Below are 26,498 nucleotides of genomic sequence, written 5' to 3'. Positions count from 1 at the left end.
GCGGGTGCAGATCATGAGGCCCTTCATGTCCCTCTGCCGACCACCACCCATGCCCCGTGCGACGCTGTGCCCGAGGTCAGCCTTGCCAGCGAGGCATCGAGACGAGATGTACTACCATGTGCTGTGTAGAGGCGTACTGACAGGGTCCAATGTGAACCCACACAGGGTGGTGGCGGTCCAGGCCCGAGCCAAAGGCACGGAAGCCGGTGCACCCGCCCCTCCCCGCAAACCCACGGCGCCAGGCCCCGACCGCACCCCATCTGAGGAGGACATCCGATCAGTGCGCATCGGCAAGGCCCAGGCCCTGCGGGACGCAGGACTGGAGCCCTATGCCTACTCCTTTGACAGGAGTGCCAGCGCTGCGCAGCTGCAGGCAGCCCACGCCGAGCTCCCCGCCGGCCAGGAGGACCGGGAAGCCAGGGTGTCGATCGCAGGGCGCATCACCCTGCGCCGTGTGCTCGGCAAGCTGGCCTTTGCGCGCCTGAACGACGAGTCCGGCGCCATCCAGCTCTATTTTGACAAGGGCACGCTGGGCCAGCCCGCCTTTGCCCGCGTCAAGGATGTGCTGGACATCGGCGACATCGTCGGCGCGGAAGGTGTGTTCCTGGGCATCTTTGATCATTGGCTCCCCATGTGGTGTGGGAGGTGGAGGGGGCGGTGCATGCCTTCAGCGCAGCATGCCTAGTATATGTGTGTCTGCAACTCCAGGCGCTGCCGGCATGTCTCTGGCGACCCTCCTGCTTCCTCCCCCTAGGGCACATGAAGCGGACTGACAAGGGGGAGCTGAGCGTCGTGGTCACATCCTGGACCATGCTGACCAAGGCCATCCAGCCGTTGCCAGACAAGTGGCACGGCCTGGCTGACGTGGAGGCACGGTACCGCCGGCGGTACGTCGACATGATCGTTACCCCGGGCGTCACCAACACGCTGCGGGCCCGGTCCAAGACCATCAGCGCCCTGCGCCGCGCCCTGGAGGACCGGGGCTTCCTGGAGGTTGGTGGGGTTGGGTGGAGGGTTGGGTGGGGGTCCTGGGCGTGGGAGAGGGTTCAGCCCTGGCTGAAGCCTTCCGGATGAAATGCTCCTGGAATAGCTGATCCCAGGCATACAAGGCATTATCTCCAACTTCCCCCTTCACAAACTCGCACCCACACATGCAGGTGGAGACGCCCGTGCTGGAGACGGCGGCCGGGGGTGCTGATGCACGGCCCTTCCTCACCTACCATAATGTGATGCAGCGCCAGCTGTCCCTGCGCATTGCCACCGAGCTGCACCTCAAGCGGCTGGTGGTGAGTGGGTGGGGATGGGGAGTGGGAGGGGTTGGCACTGTGCATGAGGCTGACCGGCCCCTGGACCCTCAGAGCCGCTTGGGTTACAAGGCTGAGGTCGTCATCACATGCTCTCGGGTGTCGAGTCTCGTGAGACTCCTTGGCTCAGCCCCCCCCCACCTCTCGCGCCCCCCTCCTGCCAGGTGGGGGGCCTGGAGAGGGTGTTTGAGGTGGGGCGCATCTTCCGGAACGAGGGCGTGTCCTCGCGCCACAACCCTGAGTTCACCAGCGTGGAGCTGTACCAGGCCTACACCGACTACCATGGCATGATGGAGCTTACTGAGGAGCTCATACGCGCCTGCGCCCAGGCATGGACTTTTGGGGGGGGGGAGACATTTTGACCTTCAGGCTGCATCGGGACGTGACGGACTCTCCAGGGCATGCATGCGCCACACCTGCATCCCCCCATCGATCACCCCTCACATCCATCCCCCCTTGCCCCCTCCTCCGAACCGTAGGCGGTCACGGGATCCGCCGCGATCACGTACCAGGACACCGCCATCGACCTGGGCGCCCCCTTCCGGCGTGCCACCATGCACTCCCTGGTCCAGGAGGCCACCGGCGTGGACTTCGGCGGCTTCTCTACAGCCGACACGGCCGCCGCGATCGAGGCCGCGCAGGCCGCACTGGCCGCGCCGGGCGCCGCGGCGCCCTCCCCTGAACTAGCCACCGCGATCGCAGCCGCCACCTCCCCCGGCCTGGTGGTCAACCTGCTGTTCGAGGCGCTGGTGGAAAGCACGCTGGAGCAGCCCACCTTCGTGCTGGACCACCCCGTGGAGGTGTCCCCGCTGGCCAAGCGCCACCGCGACAACCCGGCGCTCACCGAGCGCTTCGAGCTGTACGTGGCGGGACGGGAGCTGGCCAACTCTTTCACCGAGCTGAACGACCCGCTGGAGCAGCGCGCACGCTTCGAGGCGCAGCTGGCCTCCCACGCCGCCGCGCGCGACGCCGCCGCGGCCGCTGCGGCCGCCGCCGGCCCGAGCGCAACGCCCGGCGCGGGTCCAGACGTGGACTATGAGGTGGCGCTAGACGAGGACTTCCTGTCGGCACTGGAGGTGGGGCTGCCGCCCACGGGGGGCATGGGCATGGGCATCGACCGCCTCGTCATGCTGCTGACAGACTCGCCCAGCATACGCGATGTCATCGCCTTCCCACTCATGAAGTGATGGTATTCAATGTATTTCTGTCGGTCGGGGAGCAGGGGAGGGTCCTGAGGGAGTCCAGGGCGGCTATGGAGCCTGCGGATGCATGTTGGCTCAGCTGGTATTGTGGGGCAGAGGCAGTCAGTTTCCCGTGGTCCAGCACCATCCTCGATTGCCCTATCCCTTCAAATGCCATATAACTACGCACTCACTGACTCTACTCAGACTATCGCTCTTATTACAGCGCCTGTATCCTTCAGGCGGTGCCCTCATGATGTGACGGATGAAAGCGGAAACAGCAACCCAATCAACCAGGGCGCAAGGGATTCAGACCAGTCCGGGCTGATGGACAGAGATACATGAAGAGCTCCAAGGCCCAGCTTCAGCATACACACCTGTCTGCAGCCCCGACTCTGTCTCGTGGGATGAGGCGGAGCTCGCTGCCATGCTTCAGAAACACGTCGCCGGCAGACTGGGAGGGATTGATGCCGACGCCGTCTGCCAAGGGGTTAGAGGGTTGCATGAGATGTCGGGGGATGCTTTTGGAGGCATGCAGCATGGCACAGGCTGGGTCGAGCATGTATGCTGTACTTGTAGATCCTCTGCACAAGAATGCAGTGGAAGCCGCTGCATGGCCATTCTCACCATTGGTGATGATGGCGCTGGTGGCTGCTGGTACCTTGAACTGCGGGGACGTGGGGGCAGGGGACAGAGATCACACGGGCTCCTTCTCGCATGAAGCATCCGTCGGCCGCCCCCGGTCAGGGGCATTCTTGCTTCATCCGGCCCCCAAACCCACTCGCGCGCACCTCCTCGGCAGCGAAGCGGAGGACTGCTGTGAATGGAGCTGCCTCGGGCACGCTGAACACCCGGTAGGGGAGCTTGGGATCCGATGTCAGGATGACCTTGAATGTGACCTTGCTCCTGCGACATACAGGGTCATCGTCACGGTGGGTATGTGCGCAAACAGACGCATACAGCCCGTCACGGCAGTGTGGCGATCACCCTCCCAGCATACATGATGATCACCGGGTGGCTCCGTGCAGCAGGAACTGATCCTCCGAGTAAAAACTGCTTGATGAATTCAGAATCCGGGAACGCTCTCCTGTGCACCCTGGGCACGCCTTCCTTGGCAAGTACAGACTTCGCGCCCTATGCCCACAGTCCCGTACGAACAGACAATGTCTCTCGAAGGTCGATGAGCTCGAGAGGATCGACCAGTCCATACCAATGAATGTGTCTCATTCCTAAAAGGGCAGCACGTTGCCCGAGCGCGCTGTCTCCGAGGCAGCAAATTCAGCCGCGTGCGCGCGCGCTCAGATCTCATTGCCGGGCATCTGGTCTGGTCCTCATGGCTAACACCCTGACTGCCGCCGGCAAGGGACTGCGTCTGGGAGACTTCAGGACCTCAACGTGGATGTCCAGCCACAAGGAGGAAACTGTGCGGAAAAGGGAAGGGATTTCAACATCAAGTGTGTGTCGCTCAGGCGGGTGCTCCGGCTTTGCTGGGCGTCCTTCCCAGCCGTGCATCCAGCTTTCGCTGAGAAACATCCCGCTGTATCCTGTCCAGTATGCCCTGCATGGGCATGAGAAGTGCGCGTGTGCAGACGCTCTTGTGTGCATGGACGCGACGGAGTACAGCCCCCCCTGGCTTGTGCACACTGCTCAAGCCCAGCCCGCCATGGCCACCGCATCTCCATGCGCCCCTGAAACATACCCCACTTGACCCTCCCATCACGAGCATCCCACCGTCGAGTCCCTGAGCTCCCTGGCACCGCGGACACCCCCCCCACTCCTCGGCCCCCCCACGCCTCCCATGCGCCCGCACCCCGTCGGAGAAGAAGCGCTGGATGATCTGGGCCCAGGTGCCCAACTCCTTCTCCACCGTCCAGAGGCCCTTGACCGCCGGCAGGTCGGTGGCGGCCGCCAGCTCCGGGTCCTGGGACCGGAAGCCGCAGGCCGTGAAGTGGCGCTGCGCCTCCGTGGTGTACAGGTAGTTGACAAAGGCGGTGGCGGCGTGCCGCGCCACGGGCCCGCCCTCGTCCAGGTTCCGGTCCACCAGCGCCACGGGGCACTGGATCTGGTGGAAAGCAGGAGAGCGAGTGGCGGCGATTGCCAGGGTCCAGGGTGCGGGCGTCTCAGGGTGGGGACCCGCCCCCGGGGCTGTTTGCTGCGATGTGATGGCTTCGTGCAGGGCGCAGTGCCCCCCCAAACCCCCAGCCCCCACGCCACGCACCCTGACGTTGTTGTCGGGGCTGATGAAGGGCAGCTGCTCGTGGGGCGAGACCACCAGGTTGGTGAACACCGCCTCGTTCTCGTAGGTCAGCAGCACGTCGCCGCGCCGCTGCTTGTAGTAGACGTCGGAGGCCTCGCGCGCGTCGCGCGGCTGGATCACCACCTGGTCGTACACGCGCGTCACGTAGTCGATGGCCGCCGCCTCGCCCCGCGCAGCGCGAACACCCCACAGCGCCAGGAAGATCCAGCGCGCCACGCCCGCCGTCTTGGCGTTGGCCACGATGCAGCTCACGTCGGGACTATGAAGGGGGAGGGGGGGAGAGGGGGGATCGGTGGACGTGTGTGTGCGTGTGTGGATGGGTCGGTGTGCAGATCGGTCTGCTCGTGAGGGGCCCGAACTACCGCGCCGGCACGCGACCTGCAGGCTGCGGCAGCGCCGCCGCGCACCTGGCAGCGATCTCCGGGATCAGTGTGCCTGCAGCCCCCCTCCCTCCCCCAAACCCCGACCACCACGCACCGTATGAGGTCGTCCCACCCCCTGATGTTCTTGGGGTTGCCCGCCCGCGTCACGATGGACACCACCGACTCCACCACGATGCTCTGGTGCGGGAACTTGGGCGCCCAGTCGGGGTCCAGCAGGCCCGCCTCTGCGATCTTGATCACGTCCAGGGGCAGAGCCAGGGCCACGATGTCGGCGGGCAGGCCGTCGATCACGGCGCGGGCCTGGGTGCCCGACCCGCCGAAGCTGAGCCGGAAGCGGACGTCCACGCCCGTTTGCTCCCGGTACTGCTTGATGAACATCTGGGTGATCTGCGGGGGGGAGCGTGTGGGGGCAGTGTCACCATGATGCGTGTGTGTGAGAGGCAGCATGGCTGGGCAACTGGATGCAGGGCCAGGTATCATCAGGCCCAGGAGATCAGCTGTCTAGGATGGGTTTGGACAAGGCATACCTTGGGGTGCGGCTGCCTTGCTGGCCCGCGCAGGACAACCCGGTGCCAAGCTCACCACACCTTCAAACTCATCCCTCCTCTGGTGCAAACAAATCCCAGCACCTTGGAGTAGGCCCGCCGCGTCACGGCAAAGGAGGCCATGGTGAGCATGAGGGAGTTCCCTGCAGCCAGCTGGAACACCTCCTCGGGCCCGTGCACGCGCACTGGCCTGCGGTCGCCGCCGCTGCCGTGCGGGGGCGGCACACCGCCGCCCTGCCAAGGTCCGGGGCAGGAGGCGGCGGCGGGGGCTGAGGGGTGGAGCAGGAGTGGGGCGGCGAGGCCCACCCATGCCGCATGTCGCCTGGAGCAAGGATGGATGTGGAGGGTGGAGAGGGATTAGGACAGCATGACAAGGTCTCCCAGAGCGGGCAGGGGTTGTGCATGCAGCCTCTCAGGACCACGCAGGCACAGGCGCCCACCTGAGGAGGGCGAGGAGGACCTCGGCCTGACCCGCCTTCCTCTCCTTCGACACTCTTGTACCAAATACCGGCCTCACACGGTGCTCGGCGGACAGGCTCAGCCTGGGGAGGGGGAAGCGGTCTTGATGAGTTGCCTGGGAGGCCTTCGGGCCAGCAACCCCTCCAAACAGAGGCACACATGGTGCTCGCATCCGGCCCAAACAAATCCCATGCACTGCTCGAGTGCACCCATGGCGTACCTAGACCCAGGCACGCTGACGATCGCGGCACAGGCCTCGGCCTGCATGCCGGCCCAGTCAGCAGGGTGTCGCAGTCAATGCAATCTTTGCGCGAGGGGCTAGGACTCCTCGATGGCGGCGTGTGCGTTGTATCCAATTTAAGATACACACTCAGCGTGTGCATTCCGGCATGCACCCGCGATGCGCAATTGTCAACATCGCATCGGCGCTTGCCCACTTGCTGGCACATGGCGCCTTCATCACTGACAGGAGGTGCATCGGCCCTACATCGCCCAATCAAATTCAAGGGGCGGGATCAGCGTCATGATAATTAATTCCAGGGAAGTTGGCTCTCTCAACGCCTCTCAAATGCTGCCCGCCGGGCTGTCAATCCTTGGTCAGCCTGCCTGGCCTCTCCCAGCGCTGTTCCCCAAGCAGCCACACGCCCTGGCCCCCTGCCAGATCGTCCTCGTCCTCTGCACCCTCCGCGTGCTCTGTGGCATGGGCGCATTGCAGCATGCAGTGAGTACAAAGCACAGCCTTGCCCGAAGAACCTCACGCCAGCCTCCCCCACAGCGCCGACTTCCCTGGACAAGCATCGCAAAAGGGACCCGCCACCACCACAGACTCACGCTCAGCCAGGATGGCGATGTCAGCAGGGGTCGACCCCTCCCCCAGCAGCTTGCGCCAGGTCGCTCCGTCGCACACGCCGCTCTCGGGCAGGCCATTGCACGCCTGCGCGGGAGGGTTGGGTGGCCAGGGGGGGTGGGACTGGAACCTCTGCAGCGTCGCACTGTGGGTGCGCTGGCTCTGCTCCGAGAGCCGGCACACCACTTGGAACCTGTCCCACCCCCCAATCCCACATCCCAGAGCCCAGCGCCGCATAGGCAGGCACCTCTCCCGCTTTACTCCCCAATGCTCCTCCCCCACACCTGGAAAGTAGCCAGGGCACGCATGGAGGAGCTGCCAAACTGCCACCACCGCATGTCGTCAGTGCCGGGGAAGAAACCGGCGCCGTCCAGCGCGATCTGCATGGCCTTCACCTCTCGTCCGCCGTCCCCCTCGTTCAGGATGGGCCACCGCTCGCCGTCGCCCCCGCCACCCCTCTCCCGGCCGGGCGGGGGGGTGCCGGGGGGAGGGGGGCCGTCCTCCTCCAGGATCCAGGCATCGATGCCCAGCTCCGCCGCCTCAAGAAAGAGCTCGGGTTCTGCGTCGCCGGCGTCGGCGCCAGGGCCGACGCCGCCCGACTGGGGCCCAGCCTTGCCCTGCGCTGAGGCGTTCACCATCGCGTCGTAAGCATCGCCCAGCAGGAAGCGCCAGGTGGGTTCGTCCGCCACGCCCGTCTCCTCCAGACCCTCGCACGCCTGCTTTGAGATTTGGGAGGAAAGCAAGGAACGGTGAGGGGCGTAAAACTTTTGACATGCAGCCTGCCTGCAGGCAGATATCAGGCCCTGACACTCCAGGCCACGCTCGCGGGCCAGCCGACGGCCCTCGGCCCCTCACCTGGAGCGTCAGCAGGGCGCTGGTGGTGCCGGAGCCAAAGTACCACTCCTCCTCGTCGTCCTCGCCGGCGTGATACCCGGCCTCTGCCATCGCAGAGTGCAGAGCATTCATCCAGGAGATGTCGTCATCGCCCTCCCGCAGCAGTGGGGGAGGGCCTGGGAGGGGGGGCGGCAGGGCGGGCAGGGTCAAAGGGGCCAAGATCCAGCTGGGCCACTGGCTGTGCCGCCATGGTTGGGAGTGACACAGCATGCTCCGGCGACATTTCACCCCCAGACTGTGCCGCCTCGTCCTTTCCGGCCCTCCGCCGGGAAGCCAGGTAGTCGCCAAAGTTCTCGGCGGGGATGCTCAGGATGTCGGTGTCCTCCGAGGCCGCCAGGGCAAGGCGCAGGTCATCCTTCCAGGGCGCGCGCTCCGTCTCCTGGTCACTGCTCATGGGTGGAGAAGTGGGAGCAGGCTGCGGCACCTCAGTCTCCGAGCGATCGTCGTCAGGCACAGCGGCAGGGGAGGATGCAGGAAGGACTGCGCCACCGCCCTTGGTGCTGCGCGCCGCATCCGCCGCAGTGACATGTGCGTCGTGGGCTCCCGCCACATGCCTGCCCAGCAGCGACAGGAGTTCGGCACGCAGGGACCGGCTCTCTTCGTGCAGCGCCGTCATCTGTGCCAGCCACTCCGCACGTTCCAGGCTCCTGGCCTCCCTCTCCTGCTGCAGCTGAGCCCTCAGATCCGCCAGAATCTGGCCCTGCAAACTCCACAGCTCGCTGGACCTGTTTTCTGCGTCTCCTGCTTGCGCCGGCGGTCTGCTCATGTGAAGGGTACCGGTGATGAGGAGGGGTTGTGCCACTGCGGAGGGCGTCATCCACTGCATATGTCCCATGCAATTAATGCATTTGTGAGACCCACAATAACATGCCAAATACTCACTCCCAAACGTAATCATGATGCCTGGATGCGTCGGAGTCACGGCTTCCCCGCGCCAAGGTGATAGGGCCCTGTGGATTGGGGCCATGGACGGTGGGTACCCGGCTAACAACTCGCACGACGGCATGGGGACTCATCGCGTCCATGCAGCGCGCCCCTCTCACCGCAACTCTGCCCAGACTCTTGTACGAGCACTTGATTGAGTTCCTGAAGGGTCTCTGTTGTCTGCAGAGCCCCGGTGCGCTGTGTACCAGCTGTGGCCTCGTGGTGGTGAAGAATCCCTGGGCCCGGGCCCCGGTGCAGCCTGTCAGGCTGTGAGACATGGTGACGGGTCGATGCACCTAACCCACCTCCCTCTGTACTTGGAGCCCACCTTTTGAAGCCCGGATGCGCCTGACGGCTCGTAACAGGTGCGTGCGTGGGAATGGGTGCATCGGGAGGTTTAGCCCATCATGCACAGCACACTGGATCAGTCCCAGGGTTGACTCATGCCACCCTTACTACTGCCCACTCACAGCTGCATTTCCCCGGGAATCGTATTCTAAAGCGAATTTGTCATAAGCCTCTTACCAGGACAGACCACCTGATGCGTGGGCAAGTGGATACGTTGTTCTGGGTCCAAGGTACCGTGTCCAATGGGCTGAGTTTGCAGCTCCTAGGCGAGTTGCACTGGTACGACTTTTCTGTTGATAGTCTTTGAAGCACTTTGTGAGATTGTGGAGGAGAGGGACAGGATCTCTCCCCCACAGGGAGGGAGTAGAAGACAGCGCAGACGAGAACGCACTCCTGCCCTGGGGTGCTCTCTATCCTGATGTTGCAATTTTAAACACGTCAGCACCCATGGGATCCCTTCATCGGGCACATAGAGAGTATTTCACGCCATCTCCAGTGCTGTGACCAGGGCTGTGTTGAATTGATCAGGAATGCACAAGTCTGGAACTGGACTCCAGGCAGCGTATGTGCAAGACATCCTGTCTGATCCCAAAACATCCATCCTGGTTGCAGGTAGGTTCGAGGGGGGCATGTGATCCTTGGTAGGGCATGTTGTATGGGAGGGTCCATCAGTCCTCAAGAAGCCCCAATGCTAATCAGAAACATTTGTGGCAATGTGTGGTGTGACAGGCCACCTGAAGTGCAGGGGGTTCAAGCTGGAGACATTCCTGCCCATAGAACTATCCGTTGTGCTCGTAGAAGAGGTGCTGCATCACACCTACGATTATCAGACATGTGCTTCGAGGGTTTGTTTCTTGGGAGACCGAATTGAAATCTGGGGCCGAATGCAAGCTGGAAAGCGAGACTCCCTCGAAAATGGTGGTTGTGCGCCCAGGCCCAGGCGCGTTTGGAGTGCGGAGGAGATCCATGCACATCACGGCGGTGAACAGTATCACTATACTGTTTCCCATACTTTGACTATATTAAGACGGTGATCCCTGTTTGCGGGCCGGAGACACTGGCAGTGGAGGCACACCTTGCCCCCTGGTCGTCGGAGTACTCGGCTCAAAGATGGCCGCTGCAGCACCTGGCACCGTGGTCGCGGTCGGAAGCGACGCACAGGAATCTTCGAGGACGAATGTCGCCAGCATACTGACGACCATGTACAACAACGTGAAGGAGAATGCAGCAGCCTCCCTTGGGCAGGTGACAGGGTGTCGGACGGACGAGGGGTCTTGCTCGTTCCCTGTCTATCCTGCAGGTCGAATGCCTCTCAAGTAGCCTATGGTGCCCCATTACAGGCCAGGCCGTGGTCCGAGGTCTTCGAGCGGTCCAGTTTTGCTAAATTCCACGGCTCCACCGAGGTGGGCAGGATACTATTTGGCGCAGATGGAGGTCTGGAACGCTGGCCCTTAAGGGGGACCTGCCCCTGAGAGACTCGACTGCTGCGCTCCATGACGTTGTGGGATTTGATCGTTCCCCCAAAATCTGCTGCGGTTGGCTCCTTCCCCCCCACAAACCCTCCCGATCTCCCCCTTCCCACCACTCCCAGGCCATGGGGCGCCTGCGCAAGAACTTTGCGTACTTCAAGGTCAACTACGGCATCGTGGGCATCGCCACCACCGCCCTGGTCATGTTCTTCAATCCCTGGTCCGTGGTGGTGCTCGCCGGCCTGGCCCTGGTCTGGTTCTACGCCTACCTCATACGGTCTGGCCCCTTTGTCTTCAACGGCCGCGAGATCTCCGATCGCGAAAAGTTTCTGGGCCTGTCGGTGGCGTCCCTGGTCGTCGTCTTCTTCCTCACCTCCGTCGGCGCCGTGCTCTTCTACGCACTTGGCCTCTCGGCGCTCGTGGTGGGACTGCATGGCGTGTACAAAGTGCCAGATGACCTCTTCCTCGACGACGTGCCAGAGGTGTGCGGGGCGGGGGCTGGTCTGGTGTGTGAGGCCTGGTGTGTTTGTATATGTGTGTGTCAAAGGAGGCCAGAAATCGGCCCAACGCCCCACAAACTCTCGTGCCCGTGTGAGCAAACGCCAGCCGCACCGCACAGCCGCTGCCTCCCTGGCCGTGGCCTGCCTCACAGATGTCCACCCAACTCCATGCCTGCAGACACAGGCGACAGGCCTGCTCTCCTTCTTCACGGGAGCCACCACTGGACCCCCACTCCGCCCCCCCTCCGTGGTCACAGCTGTTTAGAGGGGTTGTACCCATGTACTCTCGCAATTCCCTCATTGCTGTACCCTATCATGGCTTGTGCACTACAAGAATATTGCGAGGAGCAGCAAGTGGTGAAGAGGGAGGAGAGGGGCGTCAAGTATTCTACCAACACAGGACCATATGGGCCAGAGCTTCTGCATGAGACAGAAGCAGGCCTGCGGAGGCAACCAACTGTAAACCTGCCCGCTGCCAGACAACCCTACATCACAGCCTCGACCTCGCTTGGGTCGGGCCGTCCTCCCAGGAAGGCTGCGCAGTGTGGCGCCCGCAGGCGATCATGCGCGCTGGTCGGCACCCCCTCCGTGCCCCCTCGGCGTCCATCGCCCACAGGCGCAAGCCCGCCCCCTCGGGCCCGTGTTCGCTGACGCCACCGCTCATGCACAGCGCGGACAGCACGCCATGCCACGGCTCGAGCAGCCAGAAGGTCCAGTCGCCGTCAGGGCGGGCTGGGTCGGGGCGCAGGCTGATGTGCGCGGGGCTGCCGGCACGATCTTCAATCCCAAAGGCGAAGCTTCTCAGGCCCGAGGAGCCCGCGATGCCGGTGCCCCGCGCCTTGAGATACGCCTCCTTCAGCACCCAGAGGCGGATGAAGAGGGCCCTGCGCTCAGCCTCGCTCGTGCACCCTGGCGAGGGGAGGGCGGGGAAAGGGGCCCCCCGTTGCAATTGGCAACAACGTCGTGGCCCGCGTGGCAGCTGCTGGAGAAGGACAGAGCCCGCTTGAGCCCTGCGGCACGACGGCCAAACACACCGCCCGCACCTTGCATGGCCTCGGCTTCGAGGGGCGAGAATCTGCGTCGCGCAAAAGAAAGCGGGTCGTTGCGTGCCAGGCGGCCGCAGGCCTCCAGGTCCAGCCCCACCTCTCCGCCCTGCGCCACCGCCACTCCTGCGTCGGTTGAGGACGGTCGTGCGTGCATGCTGGAAGGAGAGTCTGCTGCACGTCAATTTGAATGCCGACCATGTGAGAGGTATCGGCTTCCTTCATGTGGGGATAACTTGCGACGCTTGGGCTGACACTGGACAATTATACCTTTCCAAACTCCTTCCGAAGAAGGTCATCGAGCGAGCAATGACAATGTACTCCCAACCAAACGCACCCATGGTGTGGACGGTGTTGCTGGCATTGAAGTGTAGGGCCGAGGGCTCGTGATGCCCATCTGGCGCGAGGCAGGGCTTGCCATGGGGTCCCCTGGCCAGCCTCAGCTCTCGCCCACTTGTGCAGTCTGGCAGGTAGAGGGCCAGGGTCTCTCGCAAGAGGCCACGGGAGACGATCCTCTGGTCCCGCACTGCCTGCTCTTGCGCTGTGCCGCAGGCTGTGAGCTCCGACGGGGGCAGCAAGGATGCATACCTCTCCACGACATACGTGTCCTGTATCTGCACATTGGAGAGGCGGGGGTGAATTCACGCTGGATCTGCAGGGGCAACAGGCTGGGAGGGCAATCGTTAACAGATTCATCCAGCCTCGACGACAAAATGGCAGCATTAGGTCCAGCATACACATACACGCTGCTCAGGTCTACATGCATGGCGCTTCTGACCTGGTCACAAGCTAGGAGGTGGACATGGGCACACCCGGGCGTCAGCAGGGAGTCCCATGCCTCATAGCACTCCGCAGCCCGACTTGCAGCGGCCCGGGCCTTCCAGACGCGTCCGCATGCCTGGCCCACGACCCTGCCGACCTCCACCTTCCGATTCAGAGTTCTGGGCAAGTGTTGATGGCTGAGTATGGTCGCATGGCGGGCAACGAGGAGAGGACGACCAGGCACAGTGGGGTGCAGAGAGCCTATTCTGTCGAGGTCAGAAGCCTGGTGGATTGAGACTCCTACTGTATCCAAGGGAAGTTGGTGAGATTGGGATCTATCGGATGTTTGAGACACTTTGAGTTTCGCACTCCAGGAGTGGAATGGCACTGGGCTTCTTCGCGCTCTCGAATGCGCAACGGGGTCCACGAGCACGTACGAGTCCCTGCAAGCTGCCCACATGGAGTCCATGCCTCCACACCATAATTCCTGCAAAGCATCTTACACGGGATTAGATACTCTTGCTTTAGGTACCTATATTGGGAGCGCACGCGCGTGTATCCCCCGATGGTGAAGGTGGTGCTCGAGTTCAGGTAGGATTCCTGGAGAGCGACATACCTCGCTCGTCCAGAGAGCAATGCGTCACGAATGCCAATGAACTCCAAAATCATGCAGTGGGGGCCTGGATCTTCTATTCGATAATCAGAAGTCTATCTCGGTCGACGTCCCAGCAGAGGACGGCAAAGAGGAGGTCCGTAGTGAAAAGGGCAAGATTACAATGAATATGATGCTGCTCCACACCACATACTACACATTAAAAGCCTCCTTGGGACCTGGCGAGGTTCTAGCTTCTGTCTGAGCGATTGCTGGGGCCCTTTTTGCATCTCATTATCCCATGTAGGTGACACTAAGTCGGGTGATCTTCTGGGCAAGGGACAATGTGCTGACATCGCGGCCAGAGCTCTTTGTGCAAGCATCATCTGTGTAAGTGAATTGGTGGAGATGGTGCTTGCAGACAGGCGGCACAGCTTCATCGTTGTCTGACACATACGTTGAGGCTTTGGCAATTGAAGTCAGCATACTGTCTGACACTGAATAGTATACGAAGACCCTTTCACAGCTTGCACCCAATCCATCTCCCAGGCGCCCCGGAATCCTTGTCCTTGTGAATGATGTCGACTGGGAACTCAGGTGGGTCAGAGATGTGCAACGGCTGCGTTCAGGCAGTCTCTCAGGTGCTGCTTCCTGTCCTTTCCCTCAACAGTGGCACGCCATTAGGACTACAATGCTGCAACACTGCAAGTCCAATCTCCCTCCCCCAACACAGTGGAACGTTGGACACAATAGTTGATCAAGGCGACCGGATAACGTTCATCTCCACCCTGCATGGAGGTTGATCTTTAACATCATTGTAAAATACCCTGACGTATGCTGCAGCATGCTGTCCGGGCTGTGCTGTCAATCAACAGCCTGCAATCTAATAACGGATAGGGTATCTTCACCAATTTTTCCTCGGAGGACAAAACGCGCCCCCCCGGGAAAATCTGTCATCGCGTGAAAAATCCGGGTAGGCCCTTCCCCAGCGCGGGCCATCACAAGGGCCCATGCATCGACACTGCCAGATTAGCAAGTAGCCGGCACCTTGGAGCAAATATTGAAGCCTCCCACCCCCACTGCACCCCGCCTCCTGACCGGAGGCTCCGCCCACCCCGCAGGGCGCGATGTCCAGTGTGATACAAGGCTTGCTTCCTCCCGCTCACCCCCACCACACGCCACGGCCCCCTCACAAGTACCACCGATAAGTTTCACCGACCCGGAGGCCTCGGCGGGACCCGCTGACAGCCCCGTGCCCGTGTCGACGCAGCACCCCCCGACCCACCGGCCGGCATGGCTGACCCCGGCGCCCTGATCGCCCTGATGAATCAGGTGGAGGCCCTGGCCGCCCGGGTGAAGGATCTGGAGTCCAAGCCCAGCAACGGCAACGGCATGGACTTCCTGCAGCGCCACGAGGGCCTGTCCCTGCGGCGCCCACCCTCCCTGCAGAGCCTGGCCGGCGCGGGGGGGCCCGGCATGCCGCGCGCGCCCTCCTACACCAACCTGTCCCATGTGGAGGTGCCCATGCCCTCCACGCGCGTGGTCATGACCCAGATCGTCTCCCCCGCCGACACCACGGGCGCCGGCATCTGCTCCGGCGGCACCGTCCTGTCCTGGATCGACGTGGCGGCGGGCCTGGCGGCCAAGACCCTGGCGCGCGCCCCCGTGGTCACCGCCAGCCTGGACACGGTGCACTTCCTGCGCCCCTGCCGCCTCCAGTCCATCGTCACCATCGCCGCCATGGTCAACCGCGTCTTCGCCTCCTCCATGGAGGTGGGCGTGCAGGTGGAGGAGGAGGACCTGTCCACCGGCTCGCGCCACCACTGCTGCTCCGCCTACCTCACCTTTGTCGCGCTGTCGCGGAGGGGGGGGGCGGGCGGCGGGGCTCCGCCTCAGAAGAAGCTGCCGCCCAAGGTCGTGCCCACCGACAGCTACTACCAGGGTGAGGAGGGGGGGAGGTGACCCGGGGGTTGGGTGTACAACCCCTTCTTCCTCCTCCTGGGGGTATGGCTGCTGCTTTGCATACCTGCTCTCACCTGCGTCAGTCTCGCAATCGTGTGCCCCTGCCGGCAGCAAGGGTGTCATCCACATTTTCAGACCGCCCCACTAATCCGAATCCTGTCCTCCCGTCTCCGTCACGCAGAGATCTTCGACGAGGCGGCTGCCAGGCGGGAGGCGCGCCTAGCGGACCGCGAGCGCCTGCGCTCCGACCCGGACGCGGCTGCGGCGGAGGCCGGCTGCCGACTGCTGCCCGTGGCCCACCGCCCCTCCCGCGCCACGCTGGAGGCGCCGCTGCCCAGCCTGGGCAGCGCGACCTGCCTGGGTGCTGGCGGGGAGGGCCCCGGTCCTGCCACCGAGGGCCCCGGCGCCGCCGAGGGCCCGGGGTCACAGAGGGGCGCAGCCCCCCCGGCGCGAGGTGCGTGGTACGCCCCGCGCGCACGGCGGCGCACATGACGCAGCTGATCATGCCGCAGCACGCCAACTCGCTGGGCATCGCCTTCGGCGGCGCGGTCATGCGCTGGATGGAGCAGTGCGCGTTCGTGGCGGCGGCGCGCGTCGCGCGCGGGGCCTACCTGCTCACCGCCTCCATGGACTCCATCGCATTTGCCGCGCCGACGCGGGTGGGGGACATCATGTACATCGAGGCCCAGGCCACCGCCATCTTCGGCTCCAGCGTGGAGGTCATGATCAGCGTCTGGGCCGAGACGCCCGAGGCGGGGGGCCTGTTCGAGTGCGGCGACGCCTACGCCACCGTGGTGTCCATGAACGAGTCCGGCGTGCCCCAGGACATCCCCTTCGAGCTGGCGCCGGACACGCCCGAGGACCACACGCGGCACGCGGGCGCCATCCGCCGCCGCCGCGACCGGCTGCAGATGCGGGAGGCCATGCGCCAGACCAAGCGCAAGCGGAAAGCGCTGGATGGTATGACTGACCGCTGGGGCTCCACCGACGACTTCCTCTCCCACGCGCTGCACGCTGGCAGCGGCAACGACAGCCCCGGGTCAGGCCCGGCCTCGCGCGCCCGAACCGAGCACGAGGCTGGTCCCGAAGGAGGTGAAGAGGAGGGCGGGGCGTGAGACCACCATGGCGTCGTCCTGTGGATGCTGCGTTTGGCAGACCGACGCCGCACTCCCCCCCCCCCCATTCCCCTTTGGGCAATCCCGCTCAGTATCAGACGCCCGCCTACCCGCTGCGCTTGCTTCTTCCCCCTTTCTTCCCCTGCCGCGCCCTTGCCTCCTGACATTCTTCATCGCCCCATGGTAGTGCCCCTCTGTAAGGCCGGCCATCTGTAGTGTCAACCTGGTAATATTGGCAGCCCATGCTCAGAACAGATGGGTTACAACAACATGAGGCCGCAGTCTGGAGGTCGAGCCACGATGTGCAAGGTTCAGCCGCGGCGCGTGCGCCGCTTCTGTGCGGTATCCGCCTCGTCCTTGCCCGCCTCGGAGCGCGTACTGCGCCGGGAGGCTGCCTTGGCGACGGCGCTCCCTGTCGCCGGCTGGGAAGCCGTGCCCCGGGTCGACCGCCGGCTCTGCGCCGGGCTGGCTACCTGCTTACCCTCCACCACGGCAGCAGGCTCCCGCCGACGCCCCGCCCCGGGGCCGCGCTTCTTCTCAGGACTCTGCCAGGCAGGCAGGGGGGCATGTGGATTGTCGAGGTCGGCAAAAATCCTCCCCGCAATACCGCCACTGTGGCTGGGCTGATGCACAGGATGTCAATATGTCGAACCCACCTGGTTCCATACCCATCAATATTGGGGCACCTCCCTTCCCACCTGTGCTGGAGCGGAGGTGCGTGCAGAGGCTCCACGCTTCTTTCCCTTGGGAGCGACCTCGTCCTCCTGACCACTCTTTGTCGGCTTGGCCCCTCCCTTGCCGCCGGTGCCCATCGCCTTGTTCTCGTCCCTGCGACTGCTCCTCGTCGCCTTGGCTTCCTCCTTCCCACTGCTCCTTGCCGACACTACCTCAGCCTTGTGACTGCTCCTCGTCGGCTTGGCCCCCCTCTTCTGCTCACTCACGGTAGGCTCGGCCTCGCCCCTGCCCCTCCGCCCCGCTGGCTTCGCCTCCTCACGCCTCCTCGCCCTTGCGGGCGTGCTCCGCGCTCCCTTCGCCTCCTCCTCCGCCACCTCGGCCGCGCTGCACTCGCCGCAGAACCAGTCGCCCGAGGGCACCGCCTGCAGGCGCGGGCGCGCGCAGGCCAGGTGGCACGCCGCGTCGCATGCGTCGCAGAGCAGCAGGACGTCGCCCTCCTGGCTGCTGCCGCAGACCGCGCAAAACTCCCCGGCCTCCGAGCCTGAGTTGGCCGCGGGATCGGGTCCCTGCTCTGCCGACTCTCGTGGGGGAGCAGGCGCCGCGCTGGTGGCCTCCCCAACCGCAACAGTAGCCTCCTCCATGGTCGCGACCGTGGCCTCCGCCTGCACAGCAGCCACCTCGTCGTCGACCTCCGCAGGAACCCCAGCTCCACCGGCAGGCTCCTCGGCCCCCGACACGTCCCCGCCCAGCTCCGCCAGGCGGGAGGAAAGCGAGGCGTAGAACAGGGCGTCCTCTTCGCCGTGCAGCCACTCGGGCACCGCGACGCCCGCCAGCGAGCGACGCGCGCTGCTCGCACCGCGGCGCCAGACGGTGGAGGGGCCCGCAGAGGCGGGCGGCGCTCCCTGCGTGGGCCGCAACACCACCACCGTCGAGGGCGGGGCGGGGGGGGCATCCGCGGGGCCGGTCGCGGGCCTGCAGACGCGCGCTGCGCCGGGCAGGGTGCGGACGGTGGGCGTCGTGGCCGAGGGAACTCCAAGTGGCGGACTGGTCCGCACCACCCTCACCGCTCCTGCCAGGACAGTGTGCGAGGGTTCCGGCACAGCTGTGCTGCCCACCACCACCACCTGGTGGGGGTTGGGAAGGGGAATCGATCGTGGGTTGGTATTCGCAAGCAGTTCAAGAAGAGAGTTTTCTGCATGCGCACGATGCATGCCCTCTGACAGAAAAGCAACGTCCGCTCCGAGCTGTCGCCCGTGGCAGGCGGCGTGACACCTGAAGACACCTGAACCTCGCCCAGTCTGATCCATCAATCCAGGTGCCCGTCCTGGACCATCCATGCAACCCCTCTCACCCCCTGTCTCACCCGCTGCTGCTGTGCTGCTGGGGGGTCCACCTCCTGTGCCTCAGCGACCCCTGGCTCTGAGCCCTCATCCGCAACCACCTCATCCATGGCCTCGTCCTCGTCACCAGCCGTTGCCGCTCCCACCTCGGCCGCCAGCGCAGCACGCACCACGGCCTCGAGCTGCAGCCGGCGGCTGCGCTCCCTGAGCAGCGCGCTCTCCAGCGCCCGGGCCGTCTGCATGGGAGGAAAGCGCGGCCGGAGAGTGAGGCGCCACGGGGCTGGGGAGACCCGATCTGTTTGGGGGCGGGGGCGGCTCCCGGCCACGAAAAGGGCCCACAGGTGCGAAAAGATCACCGCCATTACTGCCCAAGACATCCACTCGCCAGGCCGACGCATCTGTCCTCTCCCCTCCCGGGCGCACCTTCCTGAAGCGCTCAGCGCGCGCGTTCGCGGCGCGGGTGGCGCCCTCGGCCTGCCTCAGCTGCCACTCCAAAGCCCGCACCAGGGGGGCCAGCAGCGGCGAGGGTTGTGCGGCGGCCTCCTCCGCCTGGGCGGCGGGCTGTGCGGCCGCGGCCGGCCCGCGTGCGGCGGGGGAGTCGACGATGATGACCCTGCCGGACCCTCGCCGAGTGGACCGAGCCTGCGTCGATCGGGCGACCGACGTCGCAGCGCTCGACTCGCCCTTTGGCGTCGAGGCGGCCGTCGCTGCCACGGTGGCGGGCGGGGAACCCTGGCCCTCTCCCATCTGCTGCACGCTCATGACCTCCTCGGTGACGTCCAACGCCCTCTGCATTGAAGTGTTGCAGTGGAGTGGATGCCAGAGTTCAAGCACTGTAGGCAACGAGAGTGGGACGACAAGCGCCAGTGCAAGGCAGGCTGGGACTGAGTGCACACCCCTTCCTTCCAATAGGCTTGCATGCCACACCCCTCCTGTCTCAGAGTCCCCCCTCAGGCTGCCCCCCAGGCACACCTGTGCGACTCCCAGAGACAGGCGGCTGCGGGCGCGGGCCGTGCTGGGCTGCGCGGCGTGGGAGGTGACCGTCGCCGGCAGGGGGGTGATGGTCAGGGCGTAGGCCTGCCCCTGCACACCCGTGCGAGGCGTCAGCAGGCTCTGCACGGGGTATGGCATTTGCTTTCTGGGTTTGCATGTGTGTGGGGGGGCAATGCACATGATCCAGGGGGGTGCTGGTTGCCCCTTGCCTCCCTGATGCAGCCACCCACCGGGGCACAGGCAGAGCCAGTACCACGCTCAGCATGGCAGGGCTCCACCGACCTCCCTCCCCACGCAAACCTCCCCAACCCACCGCCGGCATGTGCACCGTCACGTCCCCGCTGCCGATCACCCCGGCCAGGGCTTCTGCCACGGCCGCAGCGTCCAGCCTGCCTCCGGAGCGTGCCGCGGTCCCGGGCGCCCGGCCCGTGGCGGGCGTGGGGGCCGGCGCTTGGAGCCCCCCTGGCATGACTGCCGCCGGCGTCGCGGCGGCCGGCTGCACGACGGACGACCTTGCCGGCGTCGCGGCGGCCGGCTGCACGACGGACGACCTTGCCGGCGTCGCGGCGGCCGGCTGCACGACGGACGACCTTCCCGGCGTCGCATCGCCTGCTGTCAGGGGTGATCCGCTGGCGGCCCTCAGGGGCGTGGGCGTGCCGAAGGAGAAGCGGGACCCCGGCGTGGGCAGGGTGCCGGGGAGCAAGCGCCGGAGCTGCGTCGCGGGGGTCTGTGAGGGGGCCCCTGAGGTCCAGATCGGGTCGCTCGGAGAGAGCACGGACGCCGGATCGGCGACCGTGCCGGTTTCGTTGTTGCCTGAGCTGGCCGAGGCTGGGAAGGTAAGGGCTAGCAGGGCCTCGCCCGGCTGATTGCCGGCGGCGGTCAGGGCGCCGGGTGGAACCCGACCCTCACCAGCTTCAGGCTGGCCGTCCTCGAAGGCAGGCAGGCCCTCCTCAGAGCCATCACCTCCAGCAGCGCCCGCCTCGACCACCGAGCGGCCAGCCCCCGCACCGCGCCCCTCGGCCGGCATGCTGCCCAGGCCCCACTCGGAGAACGCCAGGGTGTCGAGGGCGCCGTCCACATCCACGGCCCGGACCAGCCCCCCCCGGCGCAGGTGCAGCGTAATGGTGACGTCGGCAGGGGCGCCCTCCGGCGTCCCTCCGGCCTCCGCCTGGAAGCGCACGCTCTTGCGCCGGACCGTGGACTTGGGCGTCTTCCTCCCCGTCTTCAGCGTCATGAGCGGGGAACTGGCGGCGCCGGGCTGGCGCGGCGACTTCAGTCCCGCATCTCGGGTACCTTGAGCTGGCACGGCGGGCTCCGCGCCGGGCGCCGTCTCTGGCAAGAGCGCCGGCGGGCCGGCGTCGCTCGCTGCCTGGACGTCCGCCTGTGCGGACCCAGCAGCTTTCCTCAGCCCTGCATAAAGAGGGCCGGGGACCAGGGACGTCGGTTCAGAGAATTCCGCAAATCACTCTAGCAAAGTCCAGAACACACTCATGTCCTCGTGCTGCTCGCGAGTCAAGAGGCTGCCAAATGCCCGGCAGACCCCCAACCAGAGCCCCCCCCTTCCCCCCCTCCCCACCCCCCGCCCGAGCACCCAGTGGCACTCACCGGCCTTGAGTGCGACCAGGTCTGCGGCGCTGGGAACGAAGCGTGCAGGGCCCGGGGCTGGCCTCGGCGCTGGGGGTTGGCCAGCGCCGGGGGCAGGTGCCGGCGCGTCGCTGGAGGCTGGCCCGGTCAAAGTGCTGGGCGCCGTCAGACCCAGGGCCGCTCTGCCCAGTGTGCGGCTGGATGGGAGGGGGGGTGGAGGCGGGGGCGGCGCCCCGGCACCCCTTCGCTTGGCGGGGCCTGGGCCCCTGCCTGGGGAGGCCGGCGCCACGTCCTCCTTTCCTGAAGGGCCCAAAGAGGCGCGGGTGCGCTTGCGGGCTGACGCAGGCTTGGGACTGGCCCGGGCGGCTTGGGGCACGGCGCGGTTGGCCTGCTGCAGGGCCCGCGTGGGTGCCTGCACCTTGATGGTCTCTTCGTCGCCCTGGAAGAAGAAGGTGCGGGTGCGGTCATCCAGCCGCACCTCAATCCTATCGCCGGAGAACAGCTCCTGAGGGCTGGTCACCGGCTGGGAGTTCAGGCACACCGGGTCCTGCCCCAGGCTGTTGATGAACACCTGCGGCAAGGGGTGGAGGGGCAGGCGGTTCACTCTGTCGGTTCGCAGCCTTGAAAGGAAGGCTGTGCTGCTGGGTGGGACCCTCCACCGCTCCCGGCCCAAGGGAGCCAGTGAGTGCCACTCAGTGGCATCAAAAACGGTCCATTGAGAAGCTTGCAGCGCATTCCAGCCCCTTCTTAGTCAGCTCCCTTCCCACTCACCGCCCCGGCATCGTCTACAAAGACCTCGGCATGCTTCCTCGAGATGGTGCGGTTCCGAATCCAGATATCACAGGACTGATCCCTGCGCGTCACCGAAAGGGGTAAATTACTGTTGTTTCTTACTACATTGACAACGGAGTACGTGTTCCACCACACGGACGAGCATCGTACCTTCCAATGAGAACGAGTTTCTTGTCCAGAGGGAACTCGACTTCCGGAGCACCCTCCCGTCCCACGATGAGCAACCGCCCGTAGGATATCGACATGCTACAACGCTCTAGGTATTCGGCATAAAGTGCTTCTACGGACGTCCGAAACGATCGAGCCGTTGTCCTTCCACGCCGGTAGGTCATCCATTCGTGACAGCTCAGTGTTATTTTTTCATCATCAGCAGCATCGGTCTTCCCGCGCTTTGCTCACAGACTTGAGCTCTCAAACTTCAGACTTTCTGGCGTTACCAAGCGCGGCAGAAAAGTGGAGGCAAGATGGTTTGAGAAACCCTTAGTACAAATTTCGAAAAAGAATGGCCGACAAGAGTGCGGCACGGTCATTCCGCGCCAGTGAACCTGCCTGGGCAGGCTTGTGCACCCAGAGGGTGGGCGGGTGGGGTGGCATGGGTGCAGGTGGGGGAGAACAGCAGTGACAGCCGCTCTGGCTTGAAGGGGTGGCAGAAACCAAGGTAAAAGATACAGGAAGCATATGGAGTGGTGGAGGATGGTCCACAAAAGCTGTGGCTTTTGAGCCAATCCAAACCACGCCCAAACAGCAAAACAAGGGCTGCGCTTGCGTCGCAAGCCCGGGCCCCTCACTGCGCAGTGCGTGACGCGGTCATCAGGTCTTGGAGGACGGACCGGAAGCGCCGACCCAGCGCTGCCATTCGCCTGCGCCGCACGGGCACGGCCACCTCGGCCCCAGGGCTGCCCAGCGCCATGGGGGATGACCCCAGGCTCGACCCAGCAGACTGCACAGACGCTGCAAGTTGCATGACGGGAGTGGGAAGGGCCTTGGTGGCGGTGGGGTTGGGAGCAGAGTTGTCCACATGCAAGGGCCCCGCAAGACCATGCGCGACGACTGATCCCGTCTCTTGCAGCCGCCTTTCTCCTTCACCCCCTGTCCAAGGCAGTGCCCAGGCATGATGGTGAGCCCTCACCTGAGCCTTCGGAAGGGCAGGAGCTGGCGATGCGGCGTGCCGCCGAGATGGAGGCGCAGTGCACCGCAGCGTCGTACGCCCCCGGTCCATGCAGCGTCAGGAGGCTGCCTGCATCTGCTCCTCGACGAGGAAAGGGACCTCCAGTCAGCAGAGCGACGATCAATTTCGACATGCATGGGGCAAGGGGATATGATAGACGCAGTGCCCCCGCCACTGCCAAACCTCACGTGCATCCATCCCGCCAAACAATAAACACCTCGTTCCCGGCTGCAGCCCCCGCATCACACATGACCACCCTCCGTCACATCCACGCGCCTGACGTGGGCTCGTCGCAGGTGAAGGTGATGTTGAGGTCGCTGTCGTCCGGCAGGTTGAAGGCGCGGCGGATGGACTCTGTGAATTCAGAGTACCCCGCCATGCCGGCCTGAACCTCAAAGCTGTAGGTGCGGCCGTCAAAGTTCACGTTCATGACGGCGGGGGCGGAGAGGTCGGGGAGGGGGGTCAGCACCGCCTTCCAGTCCGGGAGCTGGCTGTTGCAGAAGTCGCAGTGGGTCTCGCGCCGCGAGCCCGCAGATTGCAGCTGCCACCGGGCCAGGCAGCGGCTGTGCGCATGCCTGTGTGGCGGCGGGGCACGACGGGCTTGTTGGGTGATGGTGGATGGCCTGGAGGGCATGTCAAACCCTGCCTGCTGCCAGCCAGGGCAATGGACAGCAAGGGCTGATGAGGCTTCCTTCCTTAAGGCTGCACACAGGTGGTAGCACACAAACCCCCCACCACCCCACCGTGGGCATTTGCAGGGTAGAATGAGAGTGCCCGAGTTCTCCAAGCAAATCCAGCACACCCGCTCCTGCGGGTCGATGGGCAGGGGAGTGGGCGGAGGCCCCAGGGGCAAGAGCCCCTCCGGCAACCAGCAGGGTCGCACTGCAGCCTGGCAATCGACTCAGTCCGGGTATGGGCACTCCCAAGCACATGCCTAGCCATCCTGATTGCAGGCCGGTGAAACGAGAGCCGCGCGACCCGACTTCTACCACCTGCCACCTCGTTGCCGTCCCCGTAAGGGCATCCGTACCTCTTCGCTAAGGGCCTGCGAGGTGTCGTGGAGCGCTCCCGAGGCATTCATGCATAGACCGCTGCTTTCGCGGGACACCTTGACATCCATGGCCGGGCCAAATGGAGATGGGTTCACGAGGTGCCGTAGTGCCTGTGCACAGCGAGGTCGAGGCACCAAAGCCAACTCCGGGGAGGATTCGCTGCGGAGTAGCCGACAAAAGAATGCAAACAGGTCGGCGGAGGATGCGATGTCCAGGCTGGGGTCGAGTATCAGTTTGAGAGTATCTCCGCAAAAGAATTTTTGGTGTCGATCCGTCGACCCTGGCGGGGGTGTGAAGCGCTCTACTGTAAATGCTCGTTCACCTAGAATAGAACTGTAATCTTTGGACCTAGAGCGAGCACATCTCCACCTCGAGGTACGGTTATCTTGGAGGCAGCCTCATAGGCGGCTTCTTAAGAGTTTGCCAGGAGAATGTATTGCTCCCTCACAAGTAGGGGGCGCCCGGCAGTCCACATTCCCATCTCCATGTGCAAGTCGTTCACCATGCACCTGACATCTGCACATGCCGTCTAGCGTGTGTCAAGGACGGGAAATCTTGGAGGCAGGTTTGGGAGATGCAGTTCCTTGGACTTTGGGTGCACACTCCCTGGGTGCAGGACAACGCTACCCCTTGAAGTGACTGGTGCGGATGAAGTTGAGACTAAGATGCAATCGACCTTGGACATTTGCTTCCTGCTGGTGGGCACTCTAACTGAGAGCCCACCTAGCAGTAAACTCGTCGAGGTCTTGCACTCACAGGAGTTTCGGATTAATGATCACAGGTGAGGGGAGCATGTGAGGTCAACGCCTTCCCTTACACAGAGGAGAAAAAATTCATCAGAACCCCAGAGCGAGCAGGAATGTCTTTGAATGCGGCAAGTAAAGGCTACAGGTCCTAAAGTCAGACCTTTGCCCCTTATCTGAAGTGGCCATGTTCACCCCTCAAACTCATGGCACTGGGAGGGGACAACTCGGCTTTGAGTATAAGGGACGCTGATGGGAAGCTCAACGTCATTCGCTGCAAGATTGTGCACAGACTGTCGCGTCCCCCATGGCAGTTGTCCTTGACATAAAGCTTCCTGTCCATTACAAGGGCAAGCTGGCGCCGGAACCTCTCGTGGTGACCGCGACGAGCCGTACGTGACCCTACTCCACACATGAAATAGCGTTACATCCCTGCTATCTGCGCCCAGTACGGTTGCTGAAGACGTCAAAACGATAGAACTGACAATTTTTTCGTTGCTGTGTGGCTCCCACCTGGCCCAAGGAGGCACCGGTAGGTGCGATCACCACACAGCCACTCGCTGGCGCCTCGCCAGCTTTAGGACGAGGGCGACATGGGCGCCCTCCACGGCCTCCGGCTGACATGCACGGCCGGATACGCGGATGTTGCAGCGCGGCCGGCTGCCGTCAGCCCCTGCCGAGTGGACCGGCTGCAGACCGTCAAAGCTGAGCTGGCACACTGCCGCTCTTTCCCTCCCCTCCTGCTCCCCAGCCACGCCTCCCCTGGGCACATCCCCGGCAGGGACCCCCAACCCTCCCCTGCATCCAATGCAGTGCCCTTCCCAGGCCCGGCAGACATGCCCAGCCTCCCGGGGCCCCTGCCGAGGGCTGACGCCATTCGCCAGCTCCTGCCCTGGCTCTTCCTGGCCGCTGGGAGACCAGGTGGGGAGTGGGGCCGGCCATGTACGGGACGGAGGGACATGAATGGGTAGTGCTCAGGGGAGCATGAATGGCTGGCGGTCGGTATGCATAGAGCCAGGGCCAGCCGGTATGTGCCTGTCGCCTCCTCGTGTAGGTGCGCCCACTGCGCCCCCCCCCCTTTCCCCACACCCTTCCTCCACAGACGACCGGGGCCTGGAGGCCTTGGCCACCCAGCACGCGCTGAGTACGCTGCGCACCCTGGACCTCTCGCGCTTCGCGGAGGGCTCCGTCAGCGGCCTTCCCCCGCACGTGCGCTGGGTGGGGTCGGACAAGGCGCCCTGCCCGACCATCGCGGCCTCCGCCGCGCTGGCCCGGCTGGCCGTGCGGGCTGAGCTTGGGAGAAAGCGCGGGCACGACGCGCGGGGCCCGGATTCGGCCGGCCCCACCGACGCGGTGCTGGCGATGCACCACCCGCGCCACGCCCCCTTTGTGTCGGAGGCCCTCTGGCTGGTGCTGCAGTACCACTGGGGCATGCCAGCCCCGGAGGCCATAGAGGTGACCGCCTGTCGAATGCCCTGGGCTGGTAAAAGCACGTGTCGGCACCGCGGCTTGGTATGCGCCAGCCCTGCCTCGCACACCACCCGCTCCAGCACATGCACGGTATGT

At 64.6% G+C, this 26,498-nt stretch overlaps 11 protein-coding genes across 11 annotated transcripts in view; 5 read left to right on the top strand and 6 right to left on the bottom strand.

The window, feature by feature from the left end:
• Positions 1 to 106: 106 nt before the first annotated feature.
• On the top strand, positions 107 to 2,491 carry F751_3070 (Lysine-tRNA ligase; the record flags this gene model as incomplete). The annotated part of the gene is made up of 6 exons (XM_011398938.1): positions 107 to 206; positions 243 to 596; positions 755 to 993; positions 1,158 to 1,286; positions 1,469 to 1,555; positions 1,784 to 2,491. 6 exons carry the CDS (start codon positions 107 to 109, stop codon positions 2,489 to 2,491), a joined length of 1,617 nt encoding a protein of 538 aa, XP_011397240.1.
• A 358-nt stretch (positions 2,492 to 2,849) lies between these two features.
• Positions 2,850 to 6,396, bottom strand: F751_3069 (Sulfate-binding protein; the record flags this gene model as incomplete). Its single annotated transcript, XM_011398937.1, has 9 exons — positions 2,850 to 2,965; positions 3,113 to 3,152; positions 3,277 to 3,384; positions 4,296 to 4,547; positions 4,704 to 5,001; positions 5,220 to 5,512; positions 5,755 to 5,992; positions 6,111 to 6,212; positions 6,350 to 6,396. The coding sequence occupies 9 exons, from the start codon at positions 6,394 to 6,396 to the stop codon at positions 2,850 to 2,852; spliced, it is 1,494 nt and encodes a 497-aa protein (XP_011397239.1).
• A 319-nt stretch (positions 6,397 to 6,715) lies between these two features.
• F751_3068 (hypothetical protein) lies at positions 6,716 to 8,264 on the bottom strand (the record flags this gene model as incomplete). The annotated part of the gene is made up of 5 exons (XM_011398936.1): positions 6,716 to 6,822; positions 6,961 to 7,063; positions 7,261 to 7,692; positions 7,832 to 7,986; positions 8,099 to 8,264. 5 exons carry the CDS (start codon positions 8,262 to 8,264, stop codon positions 6,716 to 6,718), a joined length of 963 nt encoding a protein of 320 aa, XP_011397238.1.
• Positions 8,265 to 9,580: 1,316 nt separating this feature from the next.
• F751_3067 (hypothetical protein) lies at positions 9,581 to 9,811 on the bottom strand (the record flags this gene model as incomplete). The annotated part of the gene is made up of 1 exon (XM_011398935.1): positions 9,581 to 9,811. One exon carries the CDS (start codon positions 9,809 to 9,811, stop codon positions 9,581 to 9,583), a length of 231 nt encoding a protein of 76 aa, XP_011397237.1.
• Positions 9,812 to 10,342: 531 nt separating this feature from the next.
• Positions 10,343 to 11,376, top strand: F751_3066 (PRA1 family protein B2; the record flags this gene model as incomplete). The annotated part of the gene is made up of 4 exons (XM_011398934.1): positions 10,343 to 10,387; positions 10,483 to 10,545; positions 10,734 to 11,093; positions 11,296 to 11,376. 4 exons carry the CDS (start codon positions 10,343 to 10,345, stop codon positions 11,374 to 11,376), a joined length of 549 nt encoding a protein of 182 aa, XP_011397236.1.
• Positions 11,377 to 11,601: 225 nt separating this feature from the next.
• Positions 11,602 to 12,311, bottom strand: F751_3065 (Putative 4'-phosphopantetheinyl transferase; the record flags this gene model as incomplete). Its single annotated transcript, XM_011398933.1, has 2 exons — positions 11,602 to 12,020; positions 12,155 to 12,311. 2 exons carry the CDS (start codon positions 12,309 to 12,311, stop codon positions 11,602 to 11,604), a joined length of 576 nt encoding a protein of 191 aa, XP_011397235.1.
• A 423-nt stretch (positions 12,312 to 12,734) lies between these two features.
• Positions 12,735 to 12,947, top strand: F751_3064 (hypothetical protein; the record flags this gene model as incomplete). The annotated part of the gene is made up of 1 exon (XM_011398932.1): positions 12,735 to 12,947. One exon carries the CDS (start codon positions 12,735 to 12,737, stop codon positions 12,945 to 12,947), a length of 213 nt encoding a protein of 70 aa, XP_011397234.1.
• A 1,854-nt stretch (positions 12,948 to 14,801) lies between these two features.
• Positions 14,802 to 16,585, top strand: F751_3063 (Acyl-coenzyme A thioesterase 11; the record flags this gene model as incomplete). The annotated part of the gene is made up of 3 exons (XM_011398931.1): positions 14,802 to 15,450; positions 15,652 to 15,831; positions 15,900 to 16,585. The coding sequence occupies 3 exons, from the start codon at positions 14,802 to 14,804 to the stop codon at positions 16,583 to 16,585; spliced, it is 1,515 nt and encodes a 504-aa protein (XP_011397233.1).
• A 311-nt stretch (positions 16,586 to 16,896) lies between these two features.
• Positions 16,897 to 22,214, bottom strand: F751_3062 (Bromodomain adjacent to zinc finger domain protein 2A; the record flags this gene model as incomplete). The annotated part of the gene is made up of 10 exons (XM_011398930.1): positions 16,897 to 16,997; positions 17,523 to 18,384; positions 18,624 to 18,836; positions 19,024 to 19,143; positions 19,261 to 19,389; positions 19,573 to 19,713; positions 19,907 to 21,003; positions 21,418 to 21,748; positions 21,949 to 22,030; positions 22,120 to 22,214. 10 exons carry the CDS (start codon positions 22,212 to 22,214, stop codon positions 16,897 to 16,899), a joined length of 3,171 nt encoding a protein of 1,056 aa, XP_011397232.1.
• Positions 22,215 to 23,399: 1,185 nt separating this feature from the next.
• On the bottom strand, positions 23,400 to 23,889 carry F751_3061 (hypothetical protein; the record flags this gene model as incomplete). The annotated part of the gene is made up of 2 exons (XM_011398929.1): positions 23,400 to 23,712; positions 23,873 to 23,889. The coding sequence occupies 2 exons, from the start codon at positions 23,887 to 23,889 to the stop codon at positions 23,400 to 23,402; spliced, it is 330 nt and encodes a 109-aa protein (XP_011397231.1).
• Positions 23,890 to 25,768: 1,879 nt separating this feature from the next.
• F751_3060 (hypothetical protein) overlaps positions 25,769 to 26,498 on the top strand; it is a gene marked incomplete at both ends in the record, with an annotated part of 2,124 nt that continues 1,394 nt past the window's right edge. The window contains 2 exons of the mRNA XM_011398928.1: positions 25,769 to 25,853; positions 26,035 to 26,387. Of these exons, the coding sequence (XP_011397230.1) occupies positions 25,769 to 25,853; positions 26,035 to 26,387 (438 nt within the window). The remainder of the gene's footprint in view (positions 25,854 to 26,034; positions 26,388 to 26,498) is intronic.

Source organism: Auxenochlorella protothecoides (assembly GCF_000733215.1).
Source record: "Auxenochlorella protothecoides strain 0710 unplaced genomic scaffold scaffold33, whole genome shotgun sequence".
Taxonomy (NCBI): Eukaryota; Viridiplantae; Chlorophyta; class Trebouxiophyceae; order Chlorellales; family Chlorellaceae; genus Auxenochlorella; species Auxenochlorella protothecoides.
This window is presented reverse-complemented; position numbering and strand designations above follow the sequence as displayed.